The sequence below is a fragment of the Gallinula chloropus genome (genome assembly GCF_964237585.1).
Source record: "Gallinula chloropus genome assembly, chromosome: 11".
Taxonomy (NCBI): Eukaryota; Metazoa; Chordata; class Aves; order Gruiformes; family Rallidae; genus Gallinula; species Gallinula chloropus.
The window spans coordinates 18,020,068-18,033,581 of NC_140096.1; the positions used below are offsets into that span (position 1 = coordinate 18,020,068).

The following is a 13,514-nucleotide window of genomic DNA, read 5'->3' on the forward strand; positions in this document are numbered from 1 at the left end:
AGCATGGACTGCAGGCCAGGCTTAACAAATGAATTAACTCGGTCCATTCCTTAAAACTTTTTCCTGTTTTCAGGTTCTCCAGTAAATGCATATTTGACACAACTGCTTCTGCAGCATTTTTTAAGGGGGAACAGAGGAGTAGCTCTCTCTATTGTTTTAAGCAATAGTTTTTCTTTTCTAATTTTTATGTATATATAAAGTATATATTTTCACAGACCTTTTAATAAGCCCCAAGGGATATTTTTGGGATTGAAATAATGGGAAATGTGGTCTTCTCATGGTATTTTGGTTCCAGGGTGGTGGAGGTACTAAAAGAAAACAGTGGATATACATTATTTGGGACCCACAAATGGCTCCCTTGAGAACGAATAACCCTGTGAAAAACACATATGTATTTGAATACCAAGAAAGCAATTTTATTTGGGTTTTTTTGAATACCACCATGTTTGACTTCATTCAGTTTCCTCCACAGCCCTTCCCTAGTAGCTGGGTGTCTTGGTTCTGGCCAGGCCATAGCAAAGCTGACCTCCTGAAGCAGCCAGCCCAGGGGAGCTGAGTCAGCCCAAGCTGTTTGCACCCCACCTGGCATCACTCCCCCATAAAAGGGGCTGGTTGGGAGGGATGCTCCTGGGTGTCTCCAGGACAGTCCGAGTGCGGTTGTGCAGTGCTCTCTGTTATCTGGGATGTGAGTATCATTTTCCATGGGCTGTTATTGTTCCCTTTTCATGGTGCTTTTGTCCTTATCCCATCCCACGCAGGCTCTGTTCCTCCAGGAGTGAACGAGCCACATGTGATCCTTGGCTACAGTTTGGGACTGAACCACCACACTGGTCTGATGTTGTGTTTTGGATTTAGGATGAGAATAATGTTGAAAATGCACTGATTCTTTAGTTGTTGCTAAGCAGTGTTCACAATTAAGTCAAGAACTTTTCGGCCTCCTAGGCCCTGCAGCAAGGAGGCATGAGCCTTCCACAGAAGGTGCAGAAGCAGCCTTGAGGGGACACACTGCCAGGACAGCTGACCCAAACTGGCCAAAGGGGAATTTCTTACCATGTGACGTCATGCTCAGTATATAACCTGGGAGGTGGAGTTGATCAATTGTTGTATACATCACTTACGTGTTTTTTTAATTATCATCATCTTCATTATCATCATCCTTTTCTGTCCTATGAAACTGGTTTAATCTCAGCCCATGAGGTTTACTCTTTTTGATTCTCTTCCCCATCCCAGTGAGGGAGGGGAGAGCGAGTAAACAGGTCCATGGTACTTCTAGCCAGGTTAAACCACAAACAGCATGAATGGTGAAACAACCCAAGGAGTTTTGAACCCTAAGCAGTGATGTGATGTTTACCTCAAGTAAATGTGAAACTGTCTTCCTACTGTGTCCAGTTCTGGGCTCCCCTGTTCAAGAAAGAGAGGGAACTACTGGAGAGTCCAGCATAGGGCTACAGAGATGATCAAGGGACTGGAGCATCTCTTCATATGAGGAATAGCTGAGAGAGCTGGGTCTCTATAGCCTGGAGAAGTCTGAGAGGGGATCTTAAGGGTGGATGTCAAGAAGATGGGGCCAGTGTTGCCCAATGACAGGACAAGGGGGAACAGGCACAAACTGGAACACAGAATATTAGAAAAAACTTCTCGACTCTGAGGGTGACAGGAGAGGTTGTGCAGTTCCTTCTCTGGAGGGATTCAAGACTTGCCTGGATATGGTCTTGTGCAACCTCATGTAGGTGGTCCTGCTTTAACAGGGGGCTTGGGCTAGATTATCTCCAGAGGTCCCTTCCACCCCCTACCATTCTGTGATTGTATGATTCCTCAAGTGTCTTGTCAGATGGCAGCTGAGGGGCAAGTCCACAAGAGATGTAGGGAATGACTGAAGAGTGGAAATGAGGCCTGAGCGTGCAAGGGAATAGTGATGGCAATCAAAGGAAAGCTGGTGTTGAAAAGGCATGGGTGAGTACTCCAGTCAGGGGCAGGTGAAGTATTTCATCTCTTAGATTTGTAGTGAGCATATTGCAAAAATTGAATCATAGTTTCATATAGGTTGGAACAATGTTCAAAGGTCATCTAGTCCAGCGTTTTGTATCTGGAAACCCTGCTATTCTTAGTACTGCCTGATCCATTTCCCACTTGTATTAATCAAAAAAGTAGCACCCTCTGTTAATAGGAAGCCTGGCAGGAGCTAGAGGCATTCATAGGACGAGCTTTCAGCTGACAGTCCTGGTTTTGCTGCTTCTGAGTGTTTTCCTCTTACCACTGTGTAGAGCACACTGGAAATGATCAATCAAGGCTCATGCGCAGGATCTTTTCATGCTAGCAAGTGAAAAATCAATTTGTGTTCAAAGGAGTAAACAGTAGTATGAGCTTTATCTCCCCAGAGTCAAAATGGGTTCCTTGATAAAGGAGATAGCAATGAAACCTGAGTTCTTGATGTGTAAGCACATAGGGCCCATATGCAAGAAATGAGAGTGGGGTCCTATATTCATTTAACATGCTACATTTATCTTTCCAATAAAACAAAGATGGGAAGAAGAGATTATTTGTTGAATGCCAGTTGTGCATCAATAAAGCCAGAGGGATCGTTCACAAACTGTTTATCCAGATGAAAAGGTAGTTGGTCATTTCTTGCAACGACATTATTCATTGTGTATTTCTGACACCGCATTTGAATTTTCAGAAGTCTTCTGACAAGTCTGTTGGAAGATTTTGTTGCTAACATTTCTGAGAAGTGCCTGCTGTCAGATGTAAATTACAGGGAAAAGAGACTTCATGTGATTTTTCTGTGCTGTAAAAACAAAACCTGATCTCATGCAGGTTATAAATTGTCCAGGAGGTAAGAGTGGTCAAGGAATTGTTGAATGAATAAATGGAAGGTTAGATCAACATGACTCATCAGATATTGTAACCAGTCACCCGGTGTCATTTGATCTGCATAACATTAAAGGCTACTATTCCCTCACTCTTAGGTTTCTGCCCTTCTTCCCTCCCTTTAAAGTTTAGCACTGAGCCATCCAAGCCACACATTAAACCTTTGGTTCCACTTCATTTAAGTTCCGTTCTCTCTCTTGTGAGACTGGTATGTGAAGAGAGCCTTACAGTGCCGCTGGAATATTTTGACTGTCTGGCTGCTCCTTTTTACTTCTTTCTTTGATTTTATTTTTTTTAGCGAGCAGTATTTAAAAATAAACATGAGGTTTTTTGATGCAAAAGAGTTTTTCCAGATTAAAATGAAATTGGAAGATGAGTTCAGTGTAGCATGTAGCTGTTGTGAAATCTTTTTGTTTTGATTGAAGTTTTATTACCTCAGGACGTCTGTCTGCAGCTTGTGTAATATTCACCGTTCTTCAGTGAGAGGTTGACTTGCAGTGTTGTCCGAGAGAAGAGCTCATGGTGTGAAATGCAACTACTTGGCCTTACGGAAGCCAAATTCCTGGAATCTGTCCTTTTGGCAAAGTTAGACCATGCTGCTCCCAAAGGAGAAAAGCACCAAAAGCTGTGCCCTCCTTTTTAGAATGTGATTATTGATGAAAGCTGAAAAGGAGACAGGGTGGAGAATCACATAATGAGTCCTAAACAGCTTGATTTTTATTAATTTAGGAAAGTAGAAGTATGGGATGGGTGTCCAGTCTTGACTACAGGAGGAACATGACATTTTATTAATGGCAATTCTAGTAACAGTTTGTTATAGCACTGGTACTCCAAGAAGGTGATGAATATTGTATCTGCTCTGTTTCATTCTGTCCTGACGAATCTATTCTTGGATGCCGTGGTGTGCCATGTGGGCCTGCTCTCACTTGTTAGCTGAATGCAAATGTTTATGGACAATTAAACTTGCAATTTTTGCTTCACACTTTGATAGTTTGAGAAGTTGGTTTTCCTTTTTTTTCTTTTTTTTTTCCCCAGGATAGACTAAGTTTCTAATAGATCCATGCCTTTCAAGTCGCTTAGAATGTGCAACTGTAGCATGAATTTAGAAAAATGGTCTCATTTCTTTAGAAATCCATTAATAGTAATGTACTGAAAGACTCTTACATTGATCTTCTCTCTGATAGCCATGTTGTAATAATTATTCTTTTAATGTTAGCATCAATCTAAATGTTTTCCTCTTTGTGCTAGCTCCTACTTGGATCTCTCTATATGACAATCACAGCACTTTGACATCTTGCATTACTTTAATACTAGTGATTCAAAACAAAGCAATGCCAAGGGGAACAAAAGTTCTGTCAAGCCATTAAAATCTTCTTTGCCATTAACACAATTAAATTGATGCATGAGCATTTAAAGTTATTAGCGAGTGCTGCCAGCAGAAGCTGGTTGTGATTGCATAATATATAGTGGGCTTTATTAAAGTAAAATGGTATGTTTATTGTTATTATCGTCATTAGTTCTGAAGTAACATAAACTTAAACAGGCCTGCGAATAGAGAGAGGACTGTGAACCAAGTAAGAACATGTTCTGCCCTGTGTTAATAATCAGGGACACAATTATCACAATTATGACATTTCTAAACAAAGGAATACACATGGTGTCTCAGCTAACCATTGAAAATGGCCTGGGTAATGGTAGGGAGGGGTGTTAACTGAAGAGAGGACTTCTGTATCTCTGCTTCTCTCACTCTTCCCAGTCTGACTCACCCGGGTGGATTTTTGGGCTGCTCCTGTTACTGCTGTGAGAGATTTTGTGGTTGGTGTGCACACTGCAAGCTTATTCAGGGAGTATTTTCTTTGTTTTCTTGTACTCCAACACAATAATTTTTCAGTAAAAAAGAATCAGGACTGGATTGGAGACATCTGTACTCCCACTGTCCCACCGCATGTTGCTGTAATACCCGTGCTGGCCAATCTTTTGGTTAACATTAGCTGTTTTCCTCTCTGGGTAGGGAGCTGGTATGAGGTATGGAAAATACAGATTAGCAAAGATCTCACAAGCACTGAGGGGAAAAAAATGAGGGACAAAAGATAAGGCTCTTTTCTTGGTCAGTTGAATGTTTTTAAGTGGTATTTCAGAAAATTAAAATCTCTAGTTGCTGGAGTAGATAAAAATCACTAATATCCCTGCAATGTAGTCATATTCACTGAGCACTTCTTTACCAAGGTATTGATGAAGTGTTAGAAATTCAGAGAACGGTGATGAAATAAGCGAAAGGGATGGCAGATTTGTTTATCAGGAAAGAAGGTAGAAGTTGAACATAAAGCATTTGAGAAAAGTGGAGTACTACTCTGCATGTCTGTGCATGGTGTCAGTGTGAAGTAACGAAGTATTTAGAGTAGTGGGAAGCACTCTACAAAAAGGCCAAGATGACACTGAAAGTAAGATTTAAAAAAATTATCACAAAAAAAGGGCCAAATAGTTTACAACACTGCTCCATATTTTATTAAGGAAAGGGATGGGAGACCTGTTTCCCTATGGTTTTGGGTCAGACTGGTCACAGTACTAAAGGATATGAGAAAAATGAGCTCCATCAACAGAGCGTGAACTTGTGATCTAATATGCCTTTCTGGTCTTTGACTCTTGTAGCTGTGTGGATTTATTCTTGAAGTGAAGTGCTAGCTGAAATATAAGAGGAAAGGCATGGTCATTGCTTTTGGTCAAGCTCTATAGCAGATTGGGATGACAGGATTAAGTTTAGTCATGAGTGTCTTCCACCAAATGAGTTACTAAGGGCAACACGGTAGAAGCGCCGAGCAGAAGTCTCACTGAATATTTTCAATATGCAACACTTACCCGGTTTTAGGTGCCTTCCTGACTATTGTCTCTTCCTCTTCTCCTGTAGCTTCATGCTAAGACCCATCAGAACTACCTGCAGGTGTTGCAAAACAGCCGTACGTCTGGGTCATGTCTGCCCATTTATGTAATTGTACACAGGATTGAGAGGTTTTGTGTTCTTTCTTGTCCTTGGAATGAGGGATTGTGGCAAATGCACTAAGTACTGTTTAACCAAGTATTTTCAATTGGAAGATGGTAAGGGCAACCCTGTGTGTGTGCTTGGGTATGGTTGTGTGTGTAGATATATCACGTCCTTCTGAGGCAAGAAGAAATATCTGTCAAGCCTCTCAAGGTGGATTCCTGTGTGTTCTTCAGTCTTCAGAGGATGCTTAACCTGCAACAGGCTGATGAAGTGAGGGACAACAAAATCAGCAGCCACTCTTACAGTCCAACCAGTATTTTACTACAGTATATATTTAAGTTTTAAGAGCTGTCTTGGCTGTTAGCCTATTAAGCTGTAGGATAAGATAGTTGATGATAACAGCTTTCTCCTAACTGTTATCACCTCTGTCCTTCGCTGCAGCGTGCGGCAAGTTAAACCAAACCTCGCCTTCTCTCTGAAGGCTGCTGTTAGGAGTAACAGTGGGATCTTCTTCAATTACAGAAGTTTCAGGCAATTCCAGTGCCAGTTCTCAGCTGTGAGGAAATCAGAGTACTTTATTGCTTCAAAAGTGTTGTTAGTAGCACAAAGCAGCGCAGAAGGAAAAAACAACTTTTGACAAAATGGGTCCTGCTGATGATTTATGTTGATCTGAACTAGAAAATTTGGTAGGCAGCAAGCGTGGATATAGTAGTCTTCAAACAGAGGCAGTTGCTTGTTAGCTGTTCACCTGTGTGCTTGTAGTCATTGAACTTTGCATCCAGCACCTGACTAAACATTTTATTTTATTTCTTTTAAACCTAGGTTACCCTTCCCAATGACTCCAGCTGTGTGGAAGAAATACTGCGGGTGAGTAATACCCTTTGCTTTTGTATCTTTTGTATAATTGCAGTGCTGTTCTTTCATCTTTAATGGAGAAGGGTTATATGGCTGTCTTTAACACTGTAGTTAAATAATAAGTATTAGTGGGTCCGTATTAAAGAGGCACAGCCAAGCAGTAGGCCCAGGGTGCTCCTTAGTGAGCAAGGTCAGTTCACCAAATGCTCTGCATCTGCCAGCTTGTCTCAGTCAGGATTTACAGATGTCCCTGTTCTTTTTTTGAGCTCTCAGTCTCTGTGAGTCTCTCCAGGACACATTCCTGTTCTGAGATGGAGTCACCTTAACTCTCCTGCTCACAGACTGACCTACAGTCTTCCTTCTCCCAAACTACAGTTGCTCATCATTCATGGTTTTGTTAAAGACCTGTGGACATTTTTCTTTGGAGCTCTGATCAGTGGCTGAATACTGAAAATAAAAGCAACTACTCCAAATTGAGTAATTAATTGCAATGAGAATGCACAACAAGAGAAAGGGGAGTGTGCACAACAACTTGCATACATGTAAATCTGCCTTACTTTAGGTGTAAGATGGGCTCAGAGACCCCAACTTCAGGGTCCCCTGCTGGCAGTGGGATTTGTTTGGGGGCAGGTTTGCAACCCACCAGTCTCTATCTGGGATTTAGCTTTTTATCCTCATGGGCTGAGTTTCCCATCTGTCAGAGCTGCTGCCCTGGGATTGCCAGCCAACCTGCTGGGTTTCAGTGTAGAGGGGATCAATTTTGCACCAGCCGTGTCCCTGTCACTCATAGCAACTGGTGCAAACTAACGCAGACCTGAAGCTGTGTGCAACAGTCATGCCAACGTGCTTGCAAAGGCATGGACTTACTCTTGCTTATAAAATAAAATAGGCTTCTCCATATTCTTTGCAATCCAGAGTTAAATAGGTTGGGAAACCTCCATCCATCTTGTGTACACACATCATCTTGGGAAGCTGTTGATGTCCTTATGGGTTGCCAGCGTTGCTGCAGAAGTATGTTGAACCAGCAGGCAAACACGCACGTGCAGACCTGCTATAACAGGGGTATGCATCTGCATGTGCACCCAGCAGCAGTGAATGCAAGGCAATAATTACAATTTAGTTTCAACCTTCAAAGTGAGCAGGGGTTTATTACCTATAGAACGCTACGGGAGCAAAAGCAAAGAACATGTTGAAAGGCTGTGGGAAATGCTTGGTACATTTTAAATGTCTTCTTCCCCTGTTTATATATTTCAATTAGGTTCATTACTATAGTTGGAATGAATGACTTGTTAGCTGGGAAAGCAGTTGTTTTCAGTAAACAGCATCAAAAGGAAATGTGATGTAGTGAATTTCAGGGATCAATCATCCAGGTGACAGTTTTAATGTGGGAACACTGCATATAAATTACAGGAAGCAGAAATGTCTTTTTTCTAATCAAGAGGATGTGATCCTATTTCCTACCCCATGACTGTAAGTGGAGCCGACAAACAGGCAGTATGTCCCCCCACTTCCTTATGAAACCTGCTGAGATCGATGCAGAACTTTCTGTTGTCTTCATATGATGAGGATGATCTGCAGAGTCCCTGTGGCTGCCAGCAGCACCTCTTGCCACCAGGCTGTTAGATTCAGGGGGACTCTTGGGGTGAACACAGCAGGGATTTGCTAGGTTTCAGTGTCTATGGGCATCAGTCTCCCAAGGATAGTAATGGGCACCCAAAAAAGGGATGCAAACCATTAGATCTTTCTTGACTGTTGGGTGCCCAGATGCACCCACTGTACCCAGCCTTGCCATCCAGCCATGGAGCAAACCTGTCAGCTGTAGCTGCAGACATAGTCAGAAGCCAACTGGAGTAATGAAAGTACCTGTGCTGGGGAGCAGGTATTGGCTTGGCACACCACAGGTGAGTGTGGGACCTCTACCACGGTTCATCTGGAGGGGTGCACTCCCTAGGTGGGTGTGCGTGCTGTTACATAGTGAAGGTGGCTGCATATGGCATCGTTGTAGTGTTGGGCAGCTCTGGGCACTGACAGGCTGTCTGCAGACTTCTTGTAACCTGTCTGCAAACAGGATGCAGACTGCCAGCAAGGCCATGAGTGTATGAAAGCAGCAGATCACAGAGCCGCTTCTGGGGCTGCTCATCAAAGGCCAAGCACAACTCAGTCCCAACTGGTTGCCTTCAGTGGCGGCATTTTAGGGTTTCAGCTTCGTATGGTGCTGCAGCACATGTGGAAGTAGAAGTGTCTAAGCTTTGTCAATGAATTTGTTCTTCTCAAATTCATAATTCAGAATAAGCTTGTGGGAATGTGTTTTGGCTGCATGCAGAGTGTCATATTCTGCTTGATAGGAAACAGAGAGAAAGTAAGAGAATGCAGTGCCCAGCAGTGGTCAAAATACAGCCTGGCTTCCCGTGGCAGCCCTGTGTCAGGAGATTGAGGCTGTCTGCTCCAGATGAAAGGATGACCCTTGGTTTCAGCAGTGATTTGTGCTTGGAGAGCCTGGATGAAGTTCCTCGTCCTGGCAGATACTTTCTGGCCTTTTGAGGCCATTTACATAGGATCTGAAGAGCCTTTGGGAGCATGAGCCTCAGGTCCTTGTTGGCATCTTTCCCAAGTAAAAAACTAGGCTATTAGCATTCCTGTCCTGTCAGGGATGTTGCAGAGGTAGACAAGAAGGATGAGAAGATGGTCAGGTCCCCAAGGTAGACAGGTGGGGTTATAACAGCATGCATTTTTGACCAACCAAACCTTTGCAGCAACTGGTGATTTCTGCCTTGGGACAGGCCCGCTGCTGACCTACACACCCGAGTGCTGGAGGAAGGGTGCTGCTGCCTGCCACATCCAGCCCTGACAGTCTCCCTTGAGAGCATCTCATACCTTGGCATTTGCTTTTTTTCTTTGCCTTGACATTTGTCTTCCTTTTTTTCTGTCAGTCGAGGAATTAAGTGACCTAATTTGGTTTCACCCCCTCAGAAAGACATAGCGACTCTTGGAGGGGTTTTTGCTAGACTTTACAAGCAAGAGGGACCCAAGCTAAGATCTGTGACCTCTGATTTTACAGATCTCTTTTTTCAAGCTGAACTTGATTAATGGGTTGGGTTTTGTAATTGTAGAGGTTTGCAATTCCTAATCTCTGTCATCTTTTTTGTTTTCCTAGGAAAAAAAAAATTAATTGAGTTTATGGTCAGAAATTTCCAAACGAGTGAGGGGAAAGGTCTTGAGTCCGTTCAGACCCCTGAGTCTTTAGGGACAAAATTTCACAGTCCTTCAGATTTCCTGAAACACTTAGCCACTTATGTCATCTTGTGTAAATGCTTTAAGGACTGTTCTTGATACGACACCCAGAGGTTAATGGCAGACCAGTCTCCTGTTGATCTTGCTTTTCTAACTAGGACAGCTGAGAAGATTGTTAAAAATAATAATAATTAAAAAAAAAAATCTTATGCAGCTAAGGCCAAGCTGTACTGGTAGTACAGGAGATGCACATTTAATACAGGTTGCTAATAGCAGATTGAAAGATGAAGCAAATGCACTGGTGGTCGATACACCTTTTTCTGTTCCAAAATGTGACTTATTTTTTTAAACCAACATAATGGCTTTGAAAGTGTGGATAACATGGAAGACAGGCAATCAACAGGGTGTGTAATTCACATTTTATTAATATGGATTTAAATTAACTTGTCACTTGCCATGTGCAGCCATTGAAAAATGAGTTCATTGAAATGTTGTGATACAAAGTGCGGATGGGGCGGGAGGACTGACATTTTAAACCAATATTCTGAAGCCGTTACTTGTACCACTTCCCGTCAGTGTGCCTCGCGGCCATCGCGCTGTGTGACCCACCGAGCCGGCCCAGGCGTAGGTGGGCATGTAGGTGTGACGGGCTAACAGTGAGCCTTTTTCTGGCTGTGGAGAGCACAGGTGGGATGTCCCTTAGCATGGGTTTCCCCCTGGGTAAAGAGGTGATGTGTATACAGCGTTACACGAGAAAGAAAGGAAATTTTATTTAACAAAATTTTCTTGAGGACTTGTAGTGTAAATTGAAACTTTGGGCTGGGTGTTTAGGCAATCGATTAGACATAATCCCAGAGAAGTGAGGCTCAGGTCTGTACACATAAAGCTTTCGTGTCTGTGTTGCTAACCATCTGGGCAGGCACTTCTGTCTGAAAATCTGTCCCTGCTTAGAGGAACAAAAGAATTCTTGTAGGTGCGTATTTGCCATAGCAAGGCATCGAGTGACTAGATGGACTTCTGATGTCATGTGGATAGCTGTGAAATTAATTAAAGGCTTACTAGTCTGGAAGCAAAACAAATCCTAAATATATTTCAGATTGTAATTAGTATAAAAACTACTGGAGTTAAATGAGCAAAGTCTGTAATTTGTGTGGTCTTCTGTTCTTCTGATGACTAGCTCACGTCTAATGACATTGGAGAATATGTAAATTGATCAGCAGGTGAAAATGCCCTTGACTGGGCAAATTATGTGTAGTATTACCTTCCTCATGCCAATTGAAAGCACTAACAGATTTAATATGTATCATCCATAGCTGAGGTGAGCTGTTCACAGAGCAAAATGACGGAAACAGATACAGCCCATTATTTGTCCCTCAGTAATTGTTTTCTCTTCTAAAATACAAACCAACGTTGAAGAACGATGCTAAACCTAATTATAATAATTGTAATTTGAAAAATACAGGTACGCTGTCCAGTGTGGTTACAGATGCACTTAGTAGCTGACAAGCAGTTTAAATATTTTCATGTGGAATCTGGGGGCCTGCTGGGGAGGACATGATGTGAATTTAAAATGATTATCCAGACGTCATTGGACAAGTGAATAACGAGCTGACTGGCCTAGTAAATCATGTGAACCTGTCAAATGTGGGAACACGTTGGGGAGGAGATGATGTCAAGTAACAGTAACTTAGCAACCTGGCATTTAGCTGTCCAGAGAATGAGTAAGAGTAGCCACTTTTAAATAGCTGAGTAAATAAATGAATCCCTATGTGTCTTAGGTGTGCTATAAAAATAGCCCAGCACTGTATGTTTTGTGTCAAGCTGCTTCTTTCTCCTGGATAAGGCGATTTATTATTTCTATTGAAATGAAAAAATGGATTGAAAAGTTAACCCACGTGTAAATGTGTATCTGCGGCCTTTGTCCCTTGTCTGGCGCGCAGCCTTTGGAAGCGTGTAAGGAACGGGTAATAGCTCTGGAAAAGGCAATGTGTTACAACTCTAGAGTGGTTTTTTCCTTCAGACTTTGCTTATGTACACGAAGATTTGGGTGGATAAAACCAATTAATCTCTTAGCAATTTCCAAGCCATTGTATTTTCAGCTTTTTATCAGCGTTTTTTCAACAGAGGCAGGACCACTTTCTGCTCTCACATCAAAATAAATCAAGGGGTAATTCCACTGACCTCTGACCTCATTTGAGTTCATTCAATTCTTCTTCCTTCCACACTGATACGAATTGGCAGCAGCTCCGCTTATGTTGCTGCTGTTATTAAATAACAAGGAGTTACCCCGCATTACTTGAGGTATACATAAGATCCACAACTAGTCCTGTCCTTTGCTCTGATGACTCTGTAGATGTAGTCTCACTCCAGAAAATGGAAATGCTGGGTAGTTCTTGAAAGCAGCTCATTCCTGGTTTGGTAGGTGATCAGCTCAAGTCTCATCTCCGTACCACCACAAGCATTCAGCACAACTCCAGGAAGGTCAGAAGAAGTGTTATCCCAGTATTTTGTGTGCTCTTCAGCCATGTACACACAAGCACGGTGAGATCAATAGTTGGAGTCATTTGAGGACAGTGTGGTGTAGGATTGAAGTGCAAAAGGGTCTTTGGGAGTTGGAGAGTGTAGCCTTAGGCCTTCCCAGTCTAGAGCAGACCCTTAGCATGGCGGCTCACCTTGTCCTCTGTGACTTATACCTGACTGCAGCAGAGCAGTATTATTCAAGGTTTTGGCCATTCACCATTATGGTGACAACATTGTGTTGCCACCCTTGAGAAGGGCACCTCAGAACTGTCTATATTAACTCGAAGGTACATAATGTAGAAAGCTCTGTGGTAACCTTACGCTTGCTGAGTAGAAAGTTGGCCTGAGTCAGTGCTGAGTACTTATGTGCTGGGTTTTGTGAGCCACCGTTGCATTGCTGGCACAGCACAGGTTAGCTATGAGCGGAGTTCATTTGTGGTGTGGATACATACACAGATCTGCTTTGTCCTGCCAGATCCACGCAAGGCAGACTTCATGCTGTTGGGGAGGTGACAGGGAGAAAAGGTTGACTGTCTGATCTGACAAATGCGTGTGGGTGTGCAGTGTTTCCTGTATTTGAAAGGTGTTGTTTTGCACCTGCCTGTTCCAGGGATAAATGGCTCTACAAGATGTAAGGCAGCAAAAGATTAGACCTTTGTCAGGACAGACAAGCAAGGTCTGGTTCTGACCTGCAGGCACATTTATCAAATAAAGGTTTTATTTTCATAGCAGTATTAAAGAAATTATTTAGCAAAGAACTTTGAAATGTAAAATCTGATCATTATGTGGCTCTATCACAGCCTGTCTACACTGTAACAATAAAAAAAGATTACAAAAGGCATTCAGGAAGAGAGAGATTGCAGCGCACCGATCTCGAACTCACTATTCAGCTCTTATCTCCTTAACCATAATATTCTAACATATATATTTTTGTACTGCCAATGTGAAAAACTGCTGATTTCAGTAGTATTATATAATTCTGTTATTGCCAGATTTACCATTGCTACTAAAATTACTATACAGTGAGCTGACATCACAAGAGTTTGGACATGTATTACTG

The 13,514-nt window shown here is 42.5% G+C and overlaps 1 protein-coding gene across 1 annotated transcript in view; it reads left to right on the forward strand.

Annotated features, from left to right (window-relative positions):
• Window positions 1-13,514, forward strand: part of AFF2 (ALF transcription elongation factor 2) — a gene marked incomplete at its 5' end in the record, with an annotated part of 336,961 nt that overhangs the window by 180,006 nt on the left and 143,441 nt on the right. Inside the window, one exon of the mRNA XM_084269157.1 lies at window positions 6,671-6,715. Coding sequence (XP_084125283.1) covers window positions 6,671-6,715 — 45 coding nt within the window. The remainder of the gene's footprint in view (window positions 1-6,670; window positions 6,716-13,514) is intronic.